This window comes from Entelurus aequoreus, linkage group LG02 (assembly GCF_033978785.1).
Source record: "Entelurus aequoreus isolate RoL-2023_Sb linkage group LG02, RoL_Eaeq_v1.1, whole genome shotgun sequence".
Taxonomy (NCBI): domain Eukaryota; kingdom Metazoa; phylum Chordata; class Actinopteri; order Syngnathiformes; family Syngnathidae; genus Entelurus; species Entelurus aequoreus.
The window spans coordinates 76,034,845-76,061,365 of record NC_084732.1 but is presented as its reverse complement, the minus strand read 5'-3'; the positions used below and the strand labels follow the sequence as shown (position 1 = coordinate 76,061,365).

Genomic DNA, 26,521 nt, shown 5'->3' with positions numbered 1-26,521 from the left:
TCGTATACAGTGTTCTTTTGCCTCTTAATGGCTCACTTAATTTGCATATTCGAATGTACCATCGAGTACATTGAGAAGAGTACCCATTTAAGTTTCATGTTCTATAAACCCCGTTTCCATATGAGTTGGGAAATTGTGTTAGATGTAAATATAAACGAAATACAATGATTTGCAAATCATTTTCAACCCATATTCAGTTGAATATGCTACAAAGACAACATATTTGATGTTCAAACCGATAAACTTATTTTTTTTTGCAAATAATCATTAACTCTAGAATTTGATGCCAGCAACACGTGACAAAGAAGTTGGGAAAGGTGGCAATAAATACTAAAAAAGTTGAGGAATGCTCATCAAACACTTATTTGGAGGTGAACAGGCAAATTGGGAACAGGTGGGTGCCATGATTGGGTATAAAAGTAGATTCCATGAAATGCTCAGTCATTCACAAACAAGGATGGGGCGAGGGTCACCACTTTGTCAACAAATGCGTGAGCAAATTGTTGAACAGTTTAAGAAAAACCTTTCTCAACCAGCTGTTGCAAGGAATTTAGGGATTTCACCATCTACGGTCCGTAATATCATCAAAGGGTTCAGAGAATCTGGAGAAATCACTGCACGTAAGCAGCTAAGCCCGTGACCTTCGATCCCTCAGGCTGTACTGCATCAACAAGCGACATCAGTGTGTAAAGGATATCACCACATGGGCTCGGGAACACTTCCGAAACCCACTGTCAGTAACTACAGTTGGTCGCTACATCTGTAAGTGCAAGTTTAAACTCTCCTATGCAAGGCGAAAACCATTTATCAACAACACCCAGAAACGCTGTCGGCTTCGCTGGGCCTGAGGTCATCTAAGATGGACTGATACAAAGTGGAAAAGTGTTCTGTGGTCTGACGAGTCCACATTTCAAATTGTTTTTGGAAACTGTGGACGTGGTGTCCTCCGGACCAAAGAGGAAAAGAACCATCCTGATTGTTATAGGCGCAAAGTTGAAAAGCCAGCATCTGTGATGGTATGGGGGTGTATTAGTGCCCAAGACATGGGTAACTTACACATCTGTGAAGGCGCCATTAATGCTGAAAGGTACATACAGGTTTTGGAGCAACATATGTTGCCATCCAAGCAACGTTACTATGGACGCCCCTGCTTATTTCAGCAAGACAATGCCAAGCCACGTGTTACATCAACGTGGCTTCATAGTAAGAGTGCGGGTACTAGACTGGCCTGCCTGTAGTCCAGACCTGTCTCCCATTGAAAATGTGTGGCGCATTATGAAGCCTAAAATACCACAACGGAGACCCCGGACTGTTGAACAACTTAAGCTGTACATCAAGCAAGAATGGGAAATAATTCCACCTGAGAAGCTTAAAAAATGTGGCATCAGTTCCCAAACGTTTACTGAGTATTGTTAAAAGGAAAGGCCATGTAACACAGTGGTGAACATGACCTTTCCCAACTACTTTGGCACGTGTTGCAGCCATGAAATTCTAAGCTAATTATTATTTGCAAAAAAATAAATAAAGTTTATGAGTTTGAACATCAAATATGTTGTCTTTGTAGTGCATTCAACTGAATATGGGTTGAAATGGATTTGCAAATCATTGTATTCCGTTTATATTTACATCTACCACAATTTCCCAACTCATATGGAAACGGGGTTTGTATAAATACAGTATCTCAGCAATGCCTCTATGGTTTGATTTAAAATTATTGGGACTCATGCAGATCCCAGATACACAAAAACAGGTACCAAAAGGAAATAAAAGATTGTTTTACATAACAGGTCCCCTTTTAAAACATTGATAACAATTTCATAACATCCCAAGTTGATTCAATGTAACACAAAGAAAATAAGCCTTAAATTATTGCAATTTTTGCCTCAACCTTATGACAAAGCTGCCACAAATTCAAGCATTTGAGAAACAAAGCCTGTGACACTGGTTACTGTATTGAAATGCAAGTTAGGAAAAAAGAAAACATACAATAGCAAAGCCAGAATAGCGAGCAGTCTGGTGAAAGTGTGACAAGCCGGATCAAAGGAAGAAGAAGTGTATTCCTCACTCGAGACAAAGCTCACTCCTCACTGAGCAGTTTTACTCCATCCACTCAGCCCGGGGCTCATTTGTAAAGGTGTTGAAGAGTTTAAGCGCACTCCCACTCAAAAGTGATACAATGAGTTTTCTTCTCCTTATAGTAATACATTTACAGCAAGCACTAGATAGGGAAAAGGCCACAGTGATATACAAGATGTTAATGGGCTGTTCAGTTAGAGTAGTCTTTGGTTGCATTTTAGTAGGGTACGATATTGCGACATCCGAAAAACCGAATGTGCACAATGGAGTGTCATTGTGAGTTCCCTCTCGACTATAAAAACTATCCAGTTGTGTGAGTAGACAAGCTGACATAAACAATATAATATTTGGCCCACGATAGAGCTTTTAATACTATACTTATATTGTGATTGTGCATGTTGATGACACATTCAAGCTGTGTCCTGCAAATTCTCGCTAGTGGCTAACTAATCCTCTCCTCCATGAAAACCTATAAACCCCATATAACAATCCGGATGGTTATTGTCTTCTGTGGTCCGGAGGACACGACGTCCACAGTTTCCAAAAACAATTTGAAATGTGGACTCGTCAGACCACAGAACACTTTTCCGCTTTGCATCAGTCCATCTTAGATGAGCTCGGGCGCAGCGAAGCCGGCGGCGTTTCTGGGTGTTGTTGATAAAATGGCTTTCGCTTTGCATAGTAGAGTTTTAACTTGCACTTACAGATGTAGCGACAAACTGTAGTTACTGACAGTGGTTTTCTGAAGTGTTCCTGAGCCCATGTGGTGATTTCCTTTACACACTGATGTCGCTTTTTGATGCAGTACCGCCTGAGGGATCGAAGGTTCGTAATATCATCGCTTACGTGGAGTGATTTCTCCAGATTTGCTGAACCTTTTGATGATATTACAGACCGTAGATGGTGAAATCCCTAAATTTCTTCCAATAGCTCATTGAGAAATGTTGTTGTTAAACTGGTCGACAATTTGCTCACGCATTTGTTCACAAAGTGGTGACCCTCGCCCCATCCTTGTTTGTGAATGACTGAGAATTTCATGGAAGCTGCTTTTATACCCAATCATGGCACCCACCTGTTCCCAATTAGCCTGTTTACCTGTGGAATGTTCCAAATAAGTGTTTGCTGAGCATTCCTCAACTTTCTCAGTCTTTTTTGCCACTTGTGCCAGCGTTTTGGAAAGGTGTTGCAGGCATCAAATTCCAAATTACTAATATTTGCAAAAACTAACAAAGTTAGTTAAGTATCTTGTCTTCGTGCTCTATGCATTTGAATATAGGTTTAAAAGGATTTGCAAATCATTATATTTTGCTTTTACCTACGATTTACGCAATGTGCCAACTTCACTGGTTTTGGGGTTTGTAAACAAGTGTGGGCGGATCAATACAAATATCAACAGTAACGATACAAGCATAGTATCATTACATTAGAGCAGGCCTGGGCAATTATTTTGACTCGGGGGCCACATTTAGAGAAAAAAATGTGTCTTGGGACGGTATATCTATTTTTAGGAACACTAATACAAAACCTCACAATAATGTCTTGATTGAATGCTAAAAACGTTATGACAGACCGCCTTAAAAACCGTAATGGAATTCTACATTTTTCTATGAACGATAAAACACTGAATATTGACAAAATATGAACGTCACATCCCCTTTCGATTGACATATTTTACAATCAAGTGAAACGCAACAAAAGAGTGAAATATGAACAAAATAAAGCCACCTACAATCTGATATATCTGATATTTTCTGAATTTCCCCCAGGGATCAATAAAGTACTTTCTATTGTATTCTATTCTATATATCACTAAGCTTTAGAACTTTGTTGTGAAAATCTCTTTCCGCGTCTGTGGAAACGCTTCCCGCCCACACTGCTTGGTGCCTCATCTGAGCTGCTGTGACGTAGATTACCATGGTAACTAATTAGATGACCATAGTAACTAATTAGATGACTGGTAAATCATCCATAAGCGCAAATTCCAAGCATTGAAATACTTTTTATAGTTGAAGACTTACGGTCATTTGAAAACATGACTGCACATCATAATGGCAGCTACACTTTCCATTTTAAAGATCTAAAAAAATTATTTGGGAATGTCCGGCGGGCCAGATTGAAAAGCTCAACAGGCCGCATGTGGCCCCCGGGCTTTAATTTGCCCAGGTCTGCATTAGAGCGATTAGAGCGATATTTTTTTTTATGGTCACAAAGTTGTTTTTTGTTGTTTTTGTTATTGTTTACAAACTAAGGAAAAAAGACCCTGGACAAAGAAGGATTTTAAGGGAAAAAATTAAAGGATTTCAATTAGAAAAAAAAAGATTTTATTTTATACCTTTCTTGTACTGTTGACTTTATTTTGCCCAAAATATATGTGATTTAGGGGAATTTAAATACTTAATTGATGTTGTTACATTGCCACTCTGTGTTTTTGTCTGATTGTTACTGTGCTCAACATTGAATGATGTTACAAAAGATTCTAACTGGCTATTCACAGCTTTGAGAAAAAAATACGACTGAAAATGACGCAATATAAGGAGCTTTTGTAACCCATTTTTGAATGGTTCTATTATGGTTTATGTGCTCGAAAATACAAACGTATATTGTTATATATATATATATATATATATCATTATCACAGGAGTCTGCAGTATTCACTATATTGCAATATGGATTTTATAAGAATGAAGATACAGTGTACAGGAAGAAAACTGCACTGACCGTATGAGAATCATCAAATTATTGCGCTATTGTGTCATTGTGTGCTGTTGTACTGTAGTCTGTGCCTTGCTGTCCAATTGAACGTGATATTGATTTTTCACACATTTCTGCAGATTCAAACTTTCTTATACAGCGTGCGTTCATTTCGAGCTCGGAACTTAGCCGTGCTGAACTTTCTGACTTTTCATCATCCACAATAAAAACATGAGCACATTTTGTCTATTTGACCCTCCGAGTTGTGAAAGCCGCACAAAAATCACGCTGGGCTGATTTGAGTAGCCACACAGTAATTAGTGTGGGTTTGTGAGCTAAGTGGAAAGGCCCATGAGTGGTATCAACATATTTGTATATCAATTTTTCTTTTGCGGTCTCTCTCCTGGACCTCCGTGGACCCTTGGTTCAATCGCACAGCCCCTTAGGACCACCAACCTTGTGCAATCCATCTCTGGTGAAGGCACCTAAGGGGCTTTTGCAACAGTCAAATTAGGTACCAGACATGATTTATGTGAATGAATTCTTACCCACATTAGCTGTGGTGGGTTTTTTTTTTTATGCTAAGTCCCTTTAGACAAACCTGTTGAAGTAAGTTCAAATAGCTTGAGAGGGCACTTAGTACATTGGCAGCTCACTGTTTATTTAGTGGCACTGTAAATATAATGTACAACTTTGCTCAAGCCTATAGAGTCGCTGCAGTTTGCACACAATATGCAAACTTGCAGTCGGCTAACTCACTTTTGAAATGTGGCCAATGTTTCATGTGAAGCAAAGAACAATGAAAGATTGGAAATGATAATGGAATGAATTTCTGATGTGTTTGCAGTCTACAGGAAAAAAAGTAACGTCAGCTATGGGAGTCTGCTACGAGCAGCATTATTTCACTCAATACAACACTGGCATAGAAACAGGAGTTCAGCACTTTGAGAGAAATTCTTACATCCTATTAAAATTTTGATTACAAAAATAACAGTTTAACCTAGGGGTCGGGAAACCAAAATGTTGAAGGGGTGTCATATTGGACCAAAAATACAAAAAGAAAATCTGCCTGGAGCTGCAAAAAATTAAAAGCCTTATATAAGTGTTATAATGAAAGCAACACATGATGTAAGTGTCTATATTAGACTACTATAAAAACGGCTGACGCAAATCTTAGTTGTCAGAAATGTTGTATTTTAATTTTTATTTCTACACATTTTTGCAACATTGGAAATCATTAGTAAAATAAAGGCTTCTCACAGGATGATAAAAATTCTGGAAATTATTGGCTCAGAATGGCCTAAGGTATAGATGTGTGTGTCCAAGTTTAAGGAAACGGCAGGCTGTCTTCTTCTAATGGATTTATAACAATCTTTGCAAGCTGGGTAACGTTTGCTGTGGTCTGGACCAATATGGCGTACAAACAACTATGAGAAATACAGCCAATATTACATACAGATAATGTGTCATGAGACATGCAAATATAGATTAAAGACACAGAGGACATAAGTAAAGGAAATTAAATGAGCTCAAATATACCTACAAAAGAGGCATAACGATGCAATATATACATACAGCTAGCCTAAATAGCATGTTAGCATCGATTAGCTTGCAGTCATGGATTGACCAAATATGCGTGATTAGCCCTACACCCAAGTCAATAACATCAACAAAGCTCACATTTGTGCATTCACGCACAGCATAAAACGTTTGGTGGACAAAATGAGAACAAAGAAGGGGTGGCATAAAACACATCTTTCTGTGGCAGGATCAGAGAAAGTAGTACATGTAAACAAACTACGATGAGTTCAAGGATCGCTGAAATTTGTAGGAAAAACGGTGCTTGCCAAATACTCTCATCAGTGAAGCATGTATAACAAAGAGTGAGATTTCTAACAATTAGGAAGGTTTGTGTCATGTTTGTTCTCCTGCAGAAAACATATTTAAAAATATATATATATATATATTCATCTTTTTCCATTTTCACACATCTCTGAAAGAGGCCCAGGGAGCCACTCGGGCAGCGCTAAAGAGCCGCTCTAGAGCCGCGGGTTGCTGACCCCCAGTTTAACCTCTTGATACTTTGTGCACTCATTTAGGGCTAAATTGGAACAAAATAGGGTATTTTCTAAAATGCTACCAGTGGGATGCATAGGGGTTTTTTTCCAAAATGTTTTGATATGCCAGTGACATTGGTCCACCGGTTCTGTTCCTTATTTTCATGGACATCATTTCTAGGCCCAGGGTGTCTAGTATGGAGACCTTTTGATCTCATCTCTGCGGATGATATAGTCCTGATGGCCTCATCAAGCTGTGACCTTCAGCCCTTGCTAAGGCGCATGCAGCTGAGTGTGAAGCTTCTGCGATGAGACTCAGCACCTCCATACAGTATCTGAGGCCATAGTTCTTAGCCGTGAAAGCCGTAGTGAGGTCTCGCCCAAGGTTGAGGGGGTCAAGGTTCTCGCCTGTAAATCTGAGACTAAGCGTCTCCAAATCTGAGGCCATGGTCCTCAGGCGTAAAAGCGTCGATTGTACCTTTCGGGTTCAGGGTTAAGTCTATCGCCAAGTTAAAGAGTTCAAGTATCTCACCTTAATATCTGAGACACAGTGTCTCCAAATCGGAGGCGGAGGTCCCCAGACGTAAAAGGATGGAATACAATCCTTGGGTTCAAAGTAAGGTCTAGCCCCCAGTGAAGGAGTTCAAGTATCTCGCCTCCAAATCTAAGGCTTAGCCCCTCCAAATCTTAGGCTATGGTACTCAGCCGTGAAAGGGTGGATTGAACCCTCAGGGTTCGGAGTAAAGTCTTGCCCCAGATTAAGGAGTTAAGTATATTGCCTCTTATTCATGTGTGATGGAAGGTAGGCGTGCAAGATTGACAGGCAAATCGGCACAGCTTCTGCAGTAACGAATATCGTGGTGAAGAGAGAGCTGACCTGGAAGGGAAAGCTCTCTGTTTACCGATCGATTCACATTCCTACCCTCATCTATGGTCATTAGGGTTGTTAACGATAAACCGATGCGACCGCATATCCGGTTCGAGAAGTGGCCGGTTCGGCTACGTCGGTTACAACCCTTTCAATTGATAAGATTCAGCTGTGACTAGGTTAATCGGGTGTTGACACATGAACCGGTTATTGCATCAAAGTAGAAATTAGCTGACAGTTTTTGTCTTTAAAACGACACAAGAGCCAGGGTTGTCTGTGAAATTAGTCACTTGCTTGTTACGTTACTTACGTATCTGAAGACGAGAATATACGTAGATACATGGACCGGGTGTCATGCGAGACTAGCAATTAGTAGACATCCATCCATCCATTTTCTACAGCTTTGGATAGTGATCCAAAGAGCAAGATCGTGAATAAAAAAATAAGCTTCCAGTGTTGAGTGGCCAGACTCATCCAAAGAAACAGGTCAGAAGCCTGGTCATCTGGAAGGACCTTGTGGTAGAGCTGCTGCTCGTTCGCATCAAAAGGTGGTGGTCCGGTTGCCACCTGGACGCATCCCTGGTAAGGAGCTGCGGGCATGCCCAGAGGTCTGTGGTAGACCTAAGACGCGGTGAAGGAATTATGTCTCGCCGCTGACCTCGGAACACCTCGATGGGACTGAAACATGTGACTGGAGACCATTGAGTCTTGGCTTTTTATGACCATAACCCACACCCAGAAAAGCAGAAGAAAATGCATGGATTCTTTTGATATTCTGAACAGTTCAGAGTTAGAGGGAATTTAGCCAACCCCCAGCATGATTAATACATTGATTAAGAGGTTTGTTCCAAAACAATTCTGAATTTCATGCTCGAGTGGTCAAGCAGGGAAAAACACGGCGTGTACCAGCGAGAATGGTGGTATATCACACAAGAGTAAAAATTAATATTTAGTGCCATATGAGGACTCTCTTACTGAGTCCTGTGAGGTGGTTCTGATTAGATTGCTGATTGCAAAAAGAAATGCAAACACAGTAGCTGCTGTCATCCCTAAGCAATAATAACAAGATGGAAAGAGTAAAAAGTGTAAAGGTATCCCTTGTGTCCGTCCTCCATTTCCAGGTTTCTTCAAACGCGAGAGAGAGAGCAGAACATTGTTGCCTTTTGTTGTTTGTGTGTACAAACATGCCGTACTCAGCAAATGCAAACTGCGGGCATATTAAGTGGGCTCCTCATGCCGTTCACGTAGCCCTCCCTCCCGTCTTGCTGGGAATCGATGGACTGCGGGGCGGCGAGGGTTGAACAGGGCGGGGCAGACACCTCTTAGATCAGTATAAGGGCATTTTTGTATTGATCCGGCAAAATCATCTGAGACAGATGCAATCCATTCATAACTCTGGTAATCTGCGGATTCTCCACAGGGCTCTGACCTACATTATGGCGACAAGTAAACACAACTTCAGAGAACATGTCTTCAGGCTCTTCCTACAGCCTGTATCCCTATCACTTCCATTTTTGTCCCAGAATCACCCACTTTTGATCGGGGGTACCACGCACCCACCTCGTCCCAGCCTTTTTTGTAAAAGGGAGAAAAATCCCTTCTAATGCTATCCAACTTAATTAAAACGTGTTTATGTATTTCTTTTTAGCTCTGGGCCAATTTATCCCAGCTCGGCGGTGGTTTCCGGCAATTAGCCTTTGCATATTTTTGTGTTTCCCTCTGTTGCAATTTTATGCAAGAGTCATCACCTCCACATTTAGGGGATAATCAGCGTTTGTCTTGGAGTGTAAAAATCCCTTTTTACCTTTTTATGATGGTTTCTTTGGGGAGAGGCATTAAATGTGCTCGGCCAGAGTTTAAGCGTAGTTAACACTTTAGTACTCCCAAGTGTTGGCTCCTTTTAACTTCACTTTCAAAATGTATGTTATGTAGGCAAACAAAAATCCGACCTTCTGGGTCCTTTGTGCTATTTTGAAAGAACGTGTTTCCATGACAATTTTCAAATGATTTAAGCCAAATGCTGATTTTTTTGTTTTTGTTTTTTTTTACAGAATGAAACCCAGAAGATTCCAACATGCACCTGGAATATGAACGTTCTGGGGCTTTTTATGCGCAACTTCCATCGAACGAAACCTTCTCAGATTTGGTCGGATAATGATGCCTGTTATGTTGCTCTACTCATGTCGACTATACGTTACTCTTGTCTCAAAGGAGGCATTAATGCATGGTGAGCACATCATTATTTTGTCTTCTTTCAGTGCTTCTTTTTTTACCAGAGCCAAATCAAACTGCCAACATTTTTCCATGTATTTTTTTTATTTTTTTATAAATTATTACTATTATTATGTAAGCAGCCATTAACATGCATACATTTGAATATAAATCCAAATTACGGTCAAACCGATTTGTCTGAAATAATGTGTTTTCTTTACAAAAAATGAGAAGAAAAAAAAGTGTCAGCATCAGCACAACATATCCTGCATATTTTCCAATAAGATTTATGAATTATGCATTCTTCAATTTAAAAAAACAGGTTTGTAATGGTAACTGATCCACTATTTGATTCATAGCCTCAGCCTTTGATTCAGGCCTTAATCTCACATTTTGTATAGTAATATACATTGTAAATACATACTGTATAATAACAACATTGGTATAATTTAGGGATGTCCGATAATGGCTTTTTGCCGATATCCGATATTGTCCAACTCTTTAATTACCGATATCAACCGATACCGATATCAACCGATATATGCAGTCGTGGAATTAACACATTATTATGCCTAATTTGGACAACCAGGTATGGTGAAGATAAGGTACTTTTAAAAAAAATTTATAAAATAAAATAAGATAAATAAATTAAAAACATTTTCTTGAATAAAAAAGAAAGTTTAACAATGTAAAATCAGTTTCATAGAAACTAGTAATTAATGAAAATTAGTAAAATTAACTGTTAAAGGTTAGTACTATTAGTGGACCAGCAGCACGCACAATCATGTGTGCTTACGGACTGTATCCCTTGCAGACTGTATTGTTATAAATTGATATATAATAAAGTGTATCTTGTGGTTTTTATGTTAATTTAAAAAAAAAAAAAAAATTTAAAAAATCAATAAAAAATTTAAAAAACGATACAGATAATAAAAAAACGATACCGATAATTTTCGTTATTACATTTTAACGCATTTATCGGCCGATAATATCGGCCTGCCAACATCTCTAGTATAATTTATGTAATATAAAACATTTGTTACATATAGATGACACATAGCGAATAATAATTTTTTTTAAAACTTAAATATGTGAAATAAACACTGAGGAGTGTTACACAACAACATTTCAAACACAATTAATATCCAGTAAATGAAACCAAGGTAAAAAAAAAAAAAAAAAAAACAAGATAAAAATAATTTTCTTGTTCTGATGGCTGAATATTTTTGCTTAGTTTAAGTAATGCATTTTCTCAGATCTTAGTGCATATTACCAAGACCAAGGGTGTCTAAAGTGTGGCCCGTGGGCCATTTTTAGCCTACATGTTCTGACAAATAAATGAATTTATTAATGAGTAATATTAGATATAACATTTAAAGGGGTGTATTATGATTGCTTTCTCATGTTGGTCTACATAACTGGTACTTATGAATCTTTGGTCAAAACTTTGCAAAAATTTTGAACAAAGGCTTGAAATGAACGCATCGTAATGGTTCGTATCATAGTTGCCCGATTAATCGTATCCTTAAAAGTCGTTTCTAGGAAAATCCGTCTTTTTTTTTCCGGAGGTTAGTGAAGCTGTTGTCCTATATTAAAAGGCTAAGCTACAAGCTACACTACAAATTGAGCTAACATTGCTTTCGTATCATTCACACATTTCCAACCTACTGTTATTACTTACCGTTTCATTGTCTCCTCCATTGTCATAAGTAGTAGGTATCGACCGTACGGGGATCCCAAAAACACAAAAGCAGGTACCATCAAGTAAGAAAAGTTGATTTTGTATAATAAACTATGAGAATTATCCCCTAAACGTGGCCTGCGCACTCTGTCATTTTTCAGCATGTGGGCCTTGGTGGAAAAGTTATATATTATATATATTATATTATATTTTTTGTACCTTGATTTCAGGTTGTTAATCTTGCTCAGGTTTAATTTTTTGCAGGGTAAAGTAGGTCCAGAAGGATGATGAGTCATATCTCTTTTTGGACTATACATGTCTGCTAGTGGTATTTCCGAGCACCATCAAGAATGGCAAGGCACCAAATCTCTAAATTGTCCACTGCTCATGTCACTGTTGAGCTACGTTTTTATGCGTCTGAATACTCACATTTACACTTGTCACTTAACTATTTTAAAGGGATACATGATATTGGATCTTAGCAGGGCAGTTTGCTAAGTTTATTTGAATGGAATACTCCCTAAATCTGAAGTTGTATAAAGTGTAAATCTGCATTCTTCTCCTCTTGACCGTGGACCACGCTTACTCTGTTGTGATTTGGTCAGGTGTGATGGCGTGGCTCCGGCATTACTCAAACTCCGCCACTATCTAGGGCTGCTTAGAGACACACATGTCACGGCGCGGGCTCGAACCCGCCTTTCATCGGCAGCTTATGCTGCCAGGATACGCCCCTGCTTGCGGCAAAGCTGCAGGCAATTGGCAATCAACGCACCTGGGTCTAATCAAGACAAGCAGCATGAAGACCAGCGGACCCAGGGTGCTGACACCGGAACGTAGCCTAACTCTTTGCAGTAAGCATCCCGTCTCTGGCTTCCCCTCCCGCGTACTTGCCATCTCCTTGTCTTCCTAGTTTCCCGCGTCTCATGTCCTTTGTGTCCTCCACAGTGTCCTTCCTGTTTCCCCGCGTTCGAGTTGTGTACCTCGACTTCCCCCTGGATTCTGGACGGCCTCCCTCGATCCTCGACCTCTGCTTGGACGCGGACCTCGTGGTGTTAAAGTGTACTTTGTTCACAACACAGCTGTCGGTGAAGTGTCGGGAGCACAGGAATGTGAAACGTGAGCTGGGTCTTTAGTCCGGTTTAGCTACACAATCATTACCGTATTTTCCGGACCATAGTGTGCACCGGATTATAAGGCGCACTGCAGATGAGCAGGTCTATTCAGGTTTATTTTCATACAAAAGGCGCACCTGATAATAGGGCGCATCAAAGGAGTCATGTTATGAGAATTTTTTTTCTAAATGTAAAACACTTCCTTGTGGTCTACATAACATGTAATGGTGGTTATTTTAGTCAAAATGTTGCATAGATTATGTTTTACAGATCATCTTCAAGCCGCTTTCTGACAGTCGCTTCAGGATGCGCCGTTTTGTGGGCGGTCTTATTTACGTGGCTCACCTTCGGCAGCGTCTTCTCCCCGTCATCTTTGTTGTAGCGGTGTAGCGTGCAAGGACGGGAGTGGAAGAAGTGTCAAAAGATGGAGCTAACTGTTTTAATGACATTCAGATTTTACTGAGACACTTGTGATTTAGGGCTATATAAATAAACATTGATTGATTGATTGATTGATTGATTGATTGATTGATTGATTGATTGATTGATTGATTGATTGATTGATTGATTGACTTAAATCAATAACGGAGCAGAATCTTCTCATCCGTGGCTCACTAGTGCAACAACAAATATAAATGTGTCCCATGAAAAACCGTCCGACCGCAACGCTCTAATAACTAAAGTTCTTTGGGTGAATAATGTAAACTCACTACACCGGTATGTTTTAACGCTTTCATGGTGAGTTTACTGACATATATAAGTAAGCACTTTACACTACTTTATATTAGAAATGGCAACAGCGGAGGATGAATGTCACAAAACAAGAAGATAGAGAAAAACAAGAACCTTATCACCACGGACTACAAAGGCGGACGCGCGGAAATGTTCAGGACTTATGCAGATCCCAAATACAGATCAGCAGGTACCATAAGGTAATAAAAGTTTATTTTACATAATATTGTGAAACAAAACGCTATATAATATGTCTTACCTTATACACACACCATAATAACACTCGTATGTTGAAGCACAGTACAATCCATCAAGCGGTGCGGCTTCATGGCTTACCAAAGTCGTACTAAAACATTGTGATAGATTTTTGAGCGCTGTGTGTAATGTTCTATATTTTCAATGGAACATTTAACATGTTGGTGTTGTTTACTTGAGTTATATTGCAGTCTGCACGTATCTCTTATGTGTGACTGCCACCTACTGGTCGCACTCATCATTTCACCATGTACCAAAAAAAATTGCTTCGAGGTCGGTAAGCACAACCAAAATTATTCCGTAAATTAGGCGCACCTAATGAGAAAATGAAAGGATTTTAAGTGCGCCTTACAGTCAGAAAAATACGGTACATATAAAGAAACACTTTCTTGCTGTAATTTTCGAGAAAAAAGGTGATTGGTCACCGATTACTGCTGGAAAACTCGGCAAGTACATGAACTTCCTAAAGTTGTGACGTCTGAATTTTATGTAATTTAAAAAAAAATGTTTGCCAATACAGATAACTTCCTGCTTTTCAAGACCCCTGTCATTTTTTTTATAATTTATTTATTTTTAGCAGCGGAGGCATCTTTGTAGGCTTTTAAAACATGCTGCCGTTTTGAGTGGCTGATAAAGTTTGATGTGTCGAAGCTTGATGTTTTGTTTTTTTGGTCGAGGAAAGTTTACACAACATTTGGGGCAAAGTCTTCCTCTGAAAAAGTGAAGAAGTCAAACACGATCGACGCTATGTTTGTTTACAGTGAGCTCAGGGGAAGTTTACGTTTACAGCACGGCACAGGTAGGTGAAAAGGAGTGCTTGATTTGCTCACCCTAACCCACCAAATTATATTGCCTCAATGAAGTGTGGGGTTTTTTTGTCGTTTTTTACAAGAGCTAATTTTTACATTATTTGATTCATTGGTATGACATAGTGTTGTCCCAATACCAATATTTTGGTACCAGTACCGGTACCAAAAATGTATATCGATACATTTCGATACTTTTCTAAAGGGGGCCACAAAAAATTGCATTATTGGCTTTATTTTAACAAAAAATCTTACGGTCCATTAAACATATATTTTTCTTATTGCAATTTAGTTCTTAAATACAATAGTGAACATACTAGACAACTTGTCTTTTAGTAGTAAGTAAACAAACAAAGGCTCCTAATTAATCTGTTGACGTATGCAACATAGTGTGTCATGTTCCATTATATTACTTTGTCAAAATTATTAAGGACAAGCGGTAGAAAATGAATTATTAATCTACTTGTTCATTTACTGTTAATATCTGTTTACTTTCTCTTAACATGTTCTATCTACCCTTCTGTTAAAATGTATTAATCACTTATTCTTCTATTGTTTGATACCACAAATTTAGGTATGAATCCGATACCAAGTAGTTACAGGATCATACATTGGTCATATTCAAAGTCCTCATGTGTCCAGGCACGTATTTACAAAGTTTATAAACATAATATATATATTTTTTTTAAAGGAAAAAAGATTTTGTGATGCTGAAAAATATTGATGTATCTAGATACGCTTCTGTATTTAGTATCATTACAGTGGATGATAGGTGTAGATCCACCCATGGCGTTTGTTTATATTGTGACGTCGGTGTGTAGTGAAACATGTTTAGCTATTCTTCGTCCTGCAGGGATGATACTTGTAAGAAATGTACTTCATTTGTCACCATGGAGGCGAGGATTAGTGATTTAGAACAGGGGTCCCCAAACTTTTTGACTTTTGGCATTGGATTAAAAAAATTTGGCCGGGGGCTGGGCTGTGTATATATATATATATATAATGTATATATGTATATATATTTTTATGTGTATACATATATATATACATATATATACACATGTGTATACATACATACATACATGTATATATATACATATATATATACACATGTATATATATACAAAAATACATGTATATATATATATATATATATATATATATATATATATATATATATATATATATATATATATATATATATATATATATATATATATATATATATATGTATATATATATATATTCCAAGCCCGATGATTTCACGTTATCGATGGGAAAATGCATTTTTAGACAATATGATTTGCCTGACCGGCTAGGAGACACCGAGCGGTAGAAAATTGATTAGAAAGGACATATTTTAAAAAATGATAATTTAAAAAAAATAAATAAATAAAATGTAATCGTAATTTTTTTTTTTTTTTAACTTAGGACTTCCCGCGGGCCAGATTTTGGACGCTTGCGGGCCGGATTCGGCCCGCGGGCCGTAGTTTGGGGACCCCTGATTTAGAAGCAGCTAAAGTAGTAGAAGTGGGTTGCTAGCCATGTTTTAAAGCACCTCTTCCTGAGGGCGTTTCAGTGTTATAACTTCACCTTTATCATTAGTTTTTAAGCCAAAATGCATCCGTTCTCCCTTTTCTGTCTACACACTGTGTCTGCTTGTAAGTACTCCGTGATTGTGCGCTGCCGAACATGCTCGTCTGCTCGTAAAACCCCTAAAAAATCTCAAGGATAAAAGTCTAATAAAAAGTGAAACCAGGTATAACAACACACCGACCTCATGACATGGCACTACCACATCATGTAAGACAAGAGTGCTGCAATTTTACACAAGTCTAAAAATGTTTCCGTCAAGGAAAGTTGCACACGATGTGTGGACACACAGGAGTTGCCTGCCTGCTCTGACAGACACAATGGTGAGCGTGTTCCCATCCTGCCTTCAGCAGAGGCAGCACCGCCAGTATAACCGATGTCATACCAATATTTCATTTCAGTCCGATGCCGCGTCCTCAGGCAGATATGAACAATAAACAGAGATAGTAACATGAAGAGGCTTTGTTGTATGAAAGCCGCTATCTCGGATACCACGCACTGGTGAGCAGGAGAAAATAATGGAGAATAATGAGAATAATGGTTGGGCTCCCTTTGTCGTCCTCTGATCATCCATTTTTTTTTGTGTGTGTTTTATCATTGCCTGACTCGCTGCTGTTAACTGTAAAGCGTCCATACCTCCCGTGCAGACTCTGGTTGTGACTTCTTGTCAGTTTGTTACCACACTTATACCATACTTGCCAACCCTCCCGATTTTTCCGGGAGACTCCCGAATTTCAGTGCCCCTCCCGAACATCTCCCAGGGCAACCATTCTCCCGAATTTCTCCCGATTTTCACCCGGACAACAATATTGGGGGAGTGCCGTGATGGCATTGCCTTTAGCGTTAGCTTTTTCTCCATACATACAGCGTGCCTGCCCAGTCACATGATGTATGCAGCTTCTACAGACACACGTAAGTGACTGCAAAACATACTTGATCAACAGCCATACAGGTCACACTGAGGGTTGACGTACAAACAACTTTAACACTGTTACAAATATGCGCCACACTGTGAACCCACACCAAACAAGAATGACAAACACATTTCGGGAGAACACCCGCACCGTAACACAACATAAACACAACAGAACAAATACCCAGAATCCCTTGCAGCCGTAACTCTTCCAGGACGCTACGATATACCCCCCCCCCCACCCCCCCCTACCACCAAATCCCTCCCCTCTAACCCCGCCCACCGTAACCCCGCCCTCCACACCTCATCTCCCGAATTCGGAGGTCTCAAGGTTGGCAAGTATGACTTATACATTTTCAGATTTAATGCATAGGCAACCGTTTTTAGGCAACCAATAGAAACTTTTGTGTTTAGGTCTGCAGAAATGCTGGATTAAGTAAAATAGCTAGTCGGTAATCCAGCAAGAAAGACAATATGGCCCACGTTGGAGATTATCGTATTTTCCGGACCATAGGGTGCACCGGATTATAAGGCGCACTGCCGATGAGCAGGTGTAATCAGGTCTATTTTCATACAAAAGGCGCATTATTATAGGGCGCATTTAAGGAGTCATATTATTTTATTTTTTTTCTAAATGGAAAACACTTCCTTTTGGTCTACATCAGTGGTCCTCAACCACCGGGCCGTGGCCCGGTACCGGTCCGTGGACCGATTGGTACCGGGCCGCACAAGAAAATAAAATTTAAAAAAATTTAAAAAATTATTATTTTTTTATCTTTTATTTATTAAATCAACATAAAAAACCCAAAAACATCAATACAGTCTGCAGGGATACGGGACACAGTCCGTAAGCACACATGATTGTATTTCTTTATGACAAAAAAATAAAAATAAATAAATAAATTACCATAACCCCCCCCCCCCTTAAATCTGTTTGTCCGGCATTTTATTGTCCTGTACCTCCTGCCCGAGGGCAGCAGTTCAAAAAGTTTATGTCCGGGGTGAGATGGGTCCCTTATGATGTTTTGGGCCTTTTTGAGGCACCTGGCACTGTACAGTTCATCTAGGGAGGGGAGAGAGCAGCCAGTGATCTTCATGGCAGTTTTTATGACCCTCTGACCCTCCACAATTTCTGACAGTCGCTTCAGGATGCGCCGTTTATTTACGTGGCAAACCTTCGTCCCTTCTCCGTCATCTTTGTTGTACCGCCGGAAATGTGTCTCGCGAAAACTGTCCGACCGGAACTCTCTAAGAACTAATGTTCCTTGGGTGTATTATATAAACTCACTACACCGGTATGTTTTAGCACTTTCATGGCGAGTTTACTGACAGATATAAGTAAGAACTTTACACTACTTTATATTAGAAATTGCAAAAGCGGAGGATGAATGTCACATAACAAGAAGATAGAGAAAAAGACCAAGCTTAACGACTATGGTGTCGTCATGGACTACAAAGGCGGACGCGCACAAATTTCAGGACTTATGCAGATTCCAAATACAGATCAGCAGGTACCAGAAGGTAAAAAAAGTTGCTTTTGCATAATATTGTGAAACAAAGCGCCAAATAATATGTCTTACCTTATACACACACCATAATAATACTCGTATGTTGAAGCACAGTACAATCCATCAAGCGGTGCGGCTTCATAGCTTACCAAAGTCGTACTAAAACATTTTGATAGATTTATGAGCGCCGTGTGTTATGTTCTATATTTTCAATGGAACATAAAAAATGTTGGTGTTGTTTACTTGAGTCATATTGCAGTCTACATGTATCTCTTATGTGTGACTGCCATCTACTGGTCACATTTATCATTTCACCATGCACCAAATAAAATAGCTTTGAGGTCGGTAAGCACAACCAAAATGATTCCGTACATTAGGCGCACCAGGTTATAAGGCGCACTGTCGAGTTTTTAAAAAATTAAAGTGTTTTAAGTGCGCCTTATAGTTTTTACTTGATGAAATTGGATTTTCTACAATACAGAACAAAAAATAGCATTGAGGCAGAGTGGAGTCAGGCAGGAATCTGCCTTTTTTTCCGTACAATAAGCTCAAATTTAAAAAAAATTCAATTGGCCACCTTTTTTTATTTGTTAAAACCAATTAATCGTTGTAAATTACTTGCGTGCATAATTTAAATCAACTTTTGGGGGAAAAAAAAACAAAAAAAACCTGTATCATAGAGCAGCCTTATTCAACTGGCGGGCTGGGCCACAAACTGGCCCACTTTACCGGCCCCGGAGTTCAGTTTAAAACTTGAGATAAACATTTTTTTTGCATTAGGCCAATGTAAACCTTAGTAGCAAACATAGAAAACTGGGGTCCAAACTTTTGATTTTACACAATTGAGGAATTCATCAAGGCACCTCTCTAAGTCCTCTGCTTTATGGCAGTTTCGGGATGTGAGCTATGTAACTAAGGTGTTGCTGTAGCTTGTTTACTTCAGATGCAATCAGTAATTTGTTCAGCTTCTTTAGTTATACTAGTTGTGTTCCTCAAGATTACATTTTAAGTCCTCTCTTTTTCATCATTTGGGCTATTCAACTGACCTATATGTTCAGTTCCAAAAACTTGTGAAAGACTCACATTTTTGCAGCAGATTCTTAAAATCACCAGAGCGCTGTCATTGAGATTATCTTTCACTATAGCTTTTCTGCAGAAGGTCCTTAAAACCAGCAGAGCGCCTCTGTAACTCTGACAAAATAAATAAACCGCAATAAAATGTCAACTTTAGAGGATGTTGGTTCTAGGGAATAAGACTAATAATAGTGAATCGTGCACGTCATTTATTTGTTCAAATCTTGCTAAGAATTGTATCTAAAGTCCCATGTAGGTGTCTTTTGAAGTGAAATTTGCCAGTGAGCACATCAGTCAAAATCTATTCCCTAATTTTTTCACATGCATTGATCTTATCATTGACCATGAAACCACCTGTTCCGCCTTTCAGGTAACCATCCATGCGGTTAAGGTAAAGGAGCATGTGCGGTCAAAACAAATCGCATGTTTAATTTGCGTTTACACATGATTAATGTGATAATATGTTGTAATCAACACATTAACTTTGGCAGTCCTAAGTTATATGCTTGTTCAAAGCCTTTGAGAGCGACTGGTAGTCCACTGTTCTGACCAACATAATTGCATTACCTCAACAGGCAGTAAAACATGGTTTTCCATATAAAATGGCTTTTATTTAATCCAATACATCTTATAAAATCAATTATCTGACACATTCCAGATGTTTAATGTTGATTAAACTGAAGTTAATGTATTTTGATATTTGAATCATCTAACCTATGCCAGGGTGATTTATCGATTTTTACCGATAAATTTTGGTTAAAAAAAATAAATACAAATCTATGTTTTTTCTCCTCTTGCTTCGGCATATTTTATGCAACCAGGACCTTCCATAGCTTCCTTCCCCTATACGAGGGTTTCACACACCTAGCAAAATATGGCTAATTCTAACGCTAACGAGAGCGAGACGTTTGTTCCAAAGAAAAGAAAAGTGTTGTCAGTAGTTTAGTTTTGCGGCAACAGGTGTGGAACAAATGACTACATGCTGCAAAGTTTATTTAAAGAAACTTTTTTCCGACATTTGAAACCGAAGCCTCCAGCCGAGTGTGGCAAATACAACTTACGACAAGGTGCACAAGACTGCAACAACAACAAAAACTCCCGCTAAAAAGCAGCTTACTTTGGTGGAATTACTTGTATTTACACAAGGTACCATGTATGATGAGAAGGAAGCACCATGGAGAATGATCATTAAAGCAGTCCTCTGCACATTGCCAATTAAAAAATGCCTGCGTTTATCTACTTACTAAAACTACAAAGTCCTCTCAATGTCTTACTTGATTATTTGCATACAATGTACAATACTAAATTATTATTCACAGAAGTATTTTATCCAAGACAGAAGCACTTTAATGATCTCAATTTTGGAGATTATTATTTATTTCCATGCAATGTGCAATGCTACATCGTTGTTAACAGGAGTCATTTGTTCAAGACAGAAGTAATGCGTTCCCAGAAAAAGCTCTTAATTTAGTTATTTGAAAATGATTCCATAAAAAAGTACAATTTGTATCAGAGTCTAAAAAGAACAACATCATACTAATTAGAATGTTGCCAATAATATGTTGCAGTTGCAGTGTATGCAGTGTCATTTCAAACTCTTAATTTTGGATTACAAAAATGAAAAACTTGTTTTTAATTATCTTTGTCAGTTGTATTCATTGGTTTCTTTTTTTCCAAAAAGTAGAGAAAAAAAAAAATCGAGAAAATCGTAAATACAATTTTTGGAGATTTTACAAACCTAATCTGATCTAATCCAAATGTGGAATGAGGCTGCATTTGGTAAATCATAGCGTTAGCATCCAACGCCTATGGTAACAAGCAGTGTTACTAACACTAGTAGTAATTGTTTCCATTAACGGGTAATGTAATTAATTAACTTTTTAAAAGTTACCGACATGGAACCGTGTCGTGGTATTTTCGTTTCTGTGTTCTCTCCACTGAACATTTGCTCGTTCTCCACCAATCACACTCACGAGGTGCATTCAAGAAGAACAAAATCCCGACAAAATCTACGCAAAACTGGCGTTTGCAAGATTGAAGTACACTTACAATTTTTTCCGTCGCTCACATTTTGCCATTTAATGTTTGTCACAATTTTCTAATGACAGAGACACAAATAAAGAGTCCAGCAATGCATACAGTATTTTATGCAGCTATGAAGGAAACATAAATAAGGAAAAGATCTTGGAAAAAAAAACAGGAAGGAATGTTCCGATCAGGGTTTTATGCTACCAATTCCGATTATGTTAATTGTGCTCTTTATAAACTCTTATTAACCTACTTGTAATTTCCCTATCAACAGGTAGATACTTTTTGCTGTAACACAGTTCCATCAGGAATGCTTAAAGTTGATTTTTTTTTGTGTGTATTTTCAAGCTGGTTTTCTGATTAGCATACCTTTTTGTATACTTCTGCTTGTTCTTAGTCTGTGTGCAACATGTTTAGCCTCTTCCTCCAGTGATAATGTTATATGTAAGAAATGTTGTTCAAATTCTACTTTGTAGGATTGTTAAGCCACCTCTGTCAAAAATAAACACAGTGTCAGACAGTATGGATCAGCTTTTGTGATCAGTATTGAAACACATGGGAGACAGCATGGCGGGTTTGGGAGAGTGGCCGTGCCAGCAACCTGAGGGTTCCTGGTTCGATCCCCAGCTTCTATTAACCTCGTCACGTCCGTTGTGTCCTTGAGCAAGACACTTCACCCTTACTCCTGATGGGTCGTGGATAGCGCCTTGCATGGCACTTCCCGCCATCAATGGGTGAATTAATTACCTTTTAAATGTTACCGACATGTGAATGTGGAAATAGTGTCAAAGCGCTTTGAGTACCTTGAAGGTAGAAAAGCGCTATACAAGTATAACCCATTTACCATTAATCTGCAATGGCCAATCACATAGTTTTTTTACGAAATTGGTGGCTAATAAGCTACTATGTGTGTGTTTCCGGGTGTCTGGTAACAAAAACAAGCACCATTCTGAATTACCTTTTACCTGTTTTGCCCGCAGGTTTGTAAAATGATTGGCAGAAAAGAAGCCAATATTTCCATGTGGACAAATGGTCAATATCTTTCTCAAGGACCAAACACACACACACACACTCACACACACACACACTCACACACTATTGCTCATGGCTGTGCTAATAACAATTGTGACCTCTCTCTGACAGCAGTTTATGGCAGACAGAAGCTATGGCAGTGAAGAGGTTGCTCAATCCCTGGGGGAGATTGCATCCTGGCAACAAGATTGTATTTCAGTATTTGGCTCGTTCCATTACCAGTAAGAAGAGTCCAATGTGGTAATTCAAAAAGTACAGTCAGCAAGTCAGCAATCCTTTCCAAAGTATGTGACAGGTTAGAATTGATAGAAAACGATGAAGGACTGATTAGGCTCTTTGTATTTGGGGAACATAACCGGTGTTGCAATGTGACTGAAAGGGATTTGTTGTGAGGTTATCAGAGTGGCAGACAGATGCTGCATCTCAAACAGCTCCATGGCAAACTGATATGATCAACGAGTTACCTCAGACTGAAAGCCGCTTAGATCTCTATGCTGAGGTGCAAACTCGTACAGGGACGGGGGCAAAGCCGAGCCAGGTAAAGATTTACTGCACAATGATAACACTTTGATTAACTGTGCATAATACACACTAAGTAAGCCAAAGATTAAGACGGCAAACAAGTCAGCGTACACCCACACTTCAAGTGCCTTGTAGTGAGCAGAAACCGCTTGACTCGCCCACACAGAAAGCTTTATACACATTTCTAAATGCATGATCTTTTCCGCACTTTCACTCACATCAGTACCACAGAACACAGCAGCACCAAGTGGAAAAAGCAGCATGCCCTAGAAAGAAGTAGGTACATTGTTTAAAAGACATGTAAAATAAAAGGTCTTACCCAGAACAGGAGGTTGAAGAAGACCATCCCATAACGCAGAGCCATCATGCAACCTTCAGCCATCCTGCAGCGCCGTAGTTCTAGGAGGAATATGAAGGAGAGGTCGAGGTAAAACACCACATACTTCTTCCCCTGGCCGTAGCGGCCCTTGGGTGTTTGCGGCCCCTTCGTCGTGTGGAAGCCGAACGCAAAGGGCGGCCGTTTGTATTCAAACTCTCCGCTGAAGCGGTGGAAGCCGGACGAGAACGGTGGCGTGTCGGGTTTGCTGTCCAGAGACGGACTGCGCCGGTAGGGCGTCTCATCTGTGCTTGAGCGTCTCATGATGCAAGTTTTTGAACAGTTCACAAAGCAGGAGTCATTCCACTGAGGGGGTGATGATGCCGAATCCTGTGGGTGTTATCACCTATCCTCAGTTTACCTCTAAAGTCAATCTGGAAACTTTCAAATCCTGGAGCAGATGATTAAATTATATCCTCGGAGTCATAGTTAATCTGTCGGAGATAATGCTCTGTCATTCACCTGACTCCTAAAGCCTATAATACAGCAGGAGAGTTTGTATAATCCTTCCCCAACACCTGTGTAATTCTTGTGTGTTTAGGACATAATCCCAGCACACACATATCTGACCATGCCTGTTTCCCGTTCTCTAATCCCTCAAACACAGGTGTCAAGCGCCGGCAGATAAGATGGTTCGCAGCTTCATCTCCGAATACTTTAATCAGGCAGTTGATTGGAGGGCTTTCACACCCGCTCGTCTAAATCCGAGCTTCTTAGGACTGTCGAGATGATACGGCAATGCCCTACCTCGTCTCATTAGAAGTTTCCGATCGAGGTCTCTGCAGGCAACTTCTAAAAGGCATGCCGTGTCTCAGCACTGGGATTTTTTGCTGACATGCGGTGAAAATGACGAGTGAGACGGATGCTGATATGGAACGTCAACAAGCATGAAGGAATGGATCAAATACATGCGCAACTCAATCTTTGTGAAGTAGAACTCCTTAGTCCTTCTTTTACTTCTGCCCTAACTTGCTTAAGCTATCCAAAGAGTGTTGCGGTTACTCCTTTTTCTCTTGACTGCCCACAGACATCAAATCCCTCATATTGTCTTCTTGCGAGTGCCTCTTCGGGTCCCTCCCTCCTCGTTCGTCTCCGCCTCCCTAGGTGGGCTTGGACATAAAGGCGTCCGGCGGGGTCATGGCCAGTGAGCGAGAAGAGAGAGCTTCTTCAAAGAAGCAAAAAGAAAGACTGCAGTGTTTGAGCGCGATCCGGCTCTTTATGCCCGCCTCGCTCTCTATTCAGCGGCTCCTGTTCTCTTTCTCTCTCGGTCTCCCCCTCCTTCCTCTTTTTCTCCTGTCCCTTCTCTCACTAGCTCAGATGCTCCGCGCTCAGCATGCGCAATCTCTAACACCGCATGCCTCCTCGATAGCTGTCCCAAAGACTTGCCAAAGCAAGTCGTTCACATTCTCGGCCACTCCCTACTATCAAGCCCAGCCAATCAGTGTCCTGCAGTCCCAAACTCCCTTGAACAGACCCCAATCATACCTTGCCCATACATCAGATTAAACGCATTCTCAGTGCGCCAGTGCTTCATCCTCCTCTCTACTTCCTGTATAAAACTCATTCCACATGCAGAGGCTGTTGTTGCAACTCAGTGCATGCTTGGCTTCAGTCATGTTCCCTTCTCCGGCTCGCTCCCCCCAGACCTGGCTCATGCAGCATCCGCGGAGATGCCCCCCCGACACAGATTTGCACCCTAAAGTGCAACTCTGCCACAATACAAATGAAGTGGCCACTGCAGCCCACACTCTCCACAAGCCGGTAGCCATCTGTGTCAGTTGCTCTACGGGTCTGCAGGGATGTCTCAAAGCTGCTGAATTTACACACGGCTTCATAAAATATGTAAAGGCTCTCTGCTATGCCTTTTCTGTAGACTAAATGTGACTGTGTGACATTTGAACTAATGGTGTTTTCTCACAACGCATTCCTGGACATGAGCACAGACTAGTGTTGTCCCAATATCAAAATTATTTTGATACTTTTTAGTACTTTTTGGTGCTTTTCTAAATAAAGGGGACCACAAAAAATTGCATTATTGCAAGTTTGTCCTTAAATCAAATAGTGAACATACAAGACAACTTGTCTTTTAGTAGTAAATAAGCAAACAAATGCTCCTAATTAGTCTGCTGACATATGCAGTAACATAGTGTGTCATTTCCTATTCTATTATTAAGGACAAGTGGTAGAAAATAAATGATTAATCTACTTGTTCATTTACTGTTAATATCTGCTTACTTTCTCTTTTAACATGTTCTATCTACACTTCTGTTAAAATGTAATAATCACTTATTCTTCTGTTGTTTGGATGCTTTACATTAGTTTTGGATGATACCACAAATTTGAGTATCAATCCGATACCAAGTCATTACAGGATCATACATTGGTCATATTCAAAGTCCTCATGTGTCCAGGGCAGTGGTTCTTAACCTAGTTGGAGGTACCGAACCCCACCAGTTTCATATGCGCATTCAGTCATTCACCGAACCCTTCTTCAGTGAAAAAGAAAATGTTGTTTTTTTTTCAAATTCAAGACAAAGTTATATGTTTTTGGTAACACTTTAGTATGGGGAACATATTCTAAGTAACAAAGACTTAATTTAGAGTTATTTGGACACTAGGGGAACATATTCTAAGTAATAAAGACTAAATTTAGAGTTATTTGGTTAGGGTTAGGGTCAGGGTTAGAGGGTTAGGGTTATAATAAGGCCATGCTGAATAAGGCATTATTAAGTACTTAATAATGACTAGTTAAGAGCCAATATGTTACTAATTTGCATGTTAATAAGCAACTAATTAATGGTGAATATGTTCCCCATACGAGAGTGTTACCATGTTTTTTTACTGGTGCACAAAATGAATCGTGCATGAACATCACCTTGTTCAAAGAACAAAACCAACACAGTGCATAAACTCACAACAAACTACACACCTGCAAATCAGTCAGTTGTTGCCGTAACCCGTAATACGCCGATAGGGAGAAGTTTGT

General features: G+C 39.5%; 1 protein-coding gene across 4 annotated transcripts in view; it reads right to left on the bottom strand.

Annotated features, from left to right (window-relative positions):
- The window catches only part of LOC133639360 (tetraspanin-4-like), a 467,820-nt gene that overhangs the window by 354,858 nt on the left and 86,441 nt on the right, over nucleotides 1-26,521 (bottom strand). For 3 of the 4 annotated variants that reach the window (XM_062032630.1, XM_062032637.1, XM_062032621.1), the window contains exon 2: nucleotides 23,479-23,558. In XM_062032630.1, the coding sequence (XP_061888614.1) occupies nucleotides 23,479-23,541 (63 nt within the window). In that variant the 5' untranslated portion in view covers nucleotides 23,542-23,558. Of the gene's footprint in view, nucleotides 1-23,478; nucleotides 24,900-26,521 lie in introns of those variants that run through there. The other variant, XM_062032611.1, reaches the window with a different exon arrangement.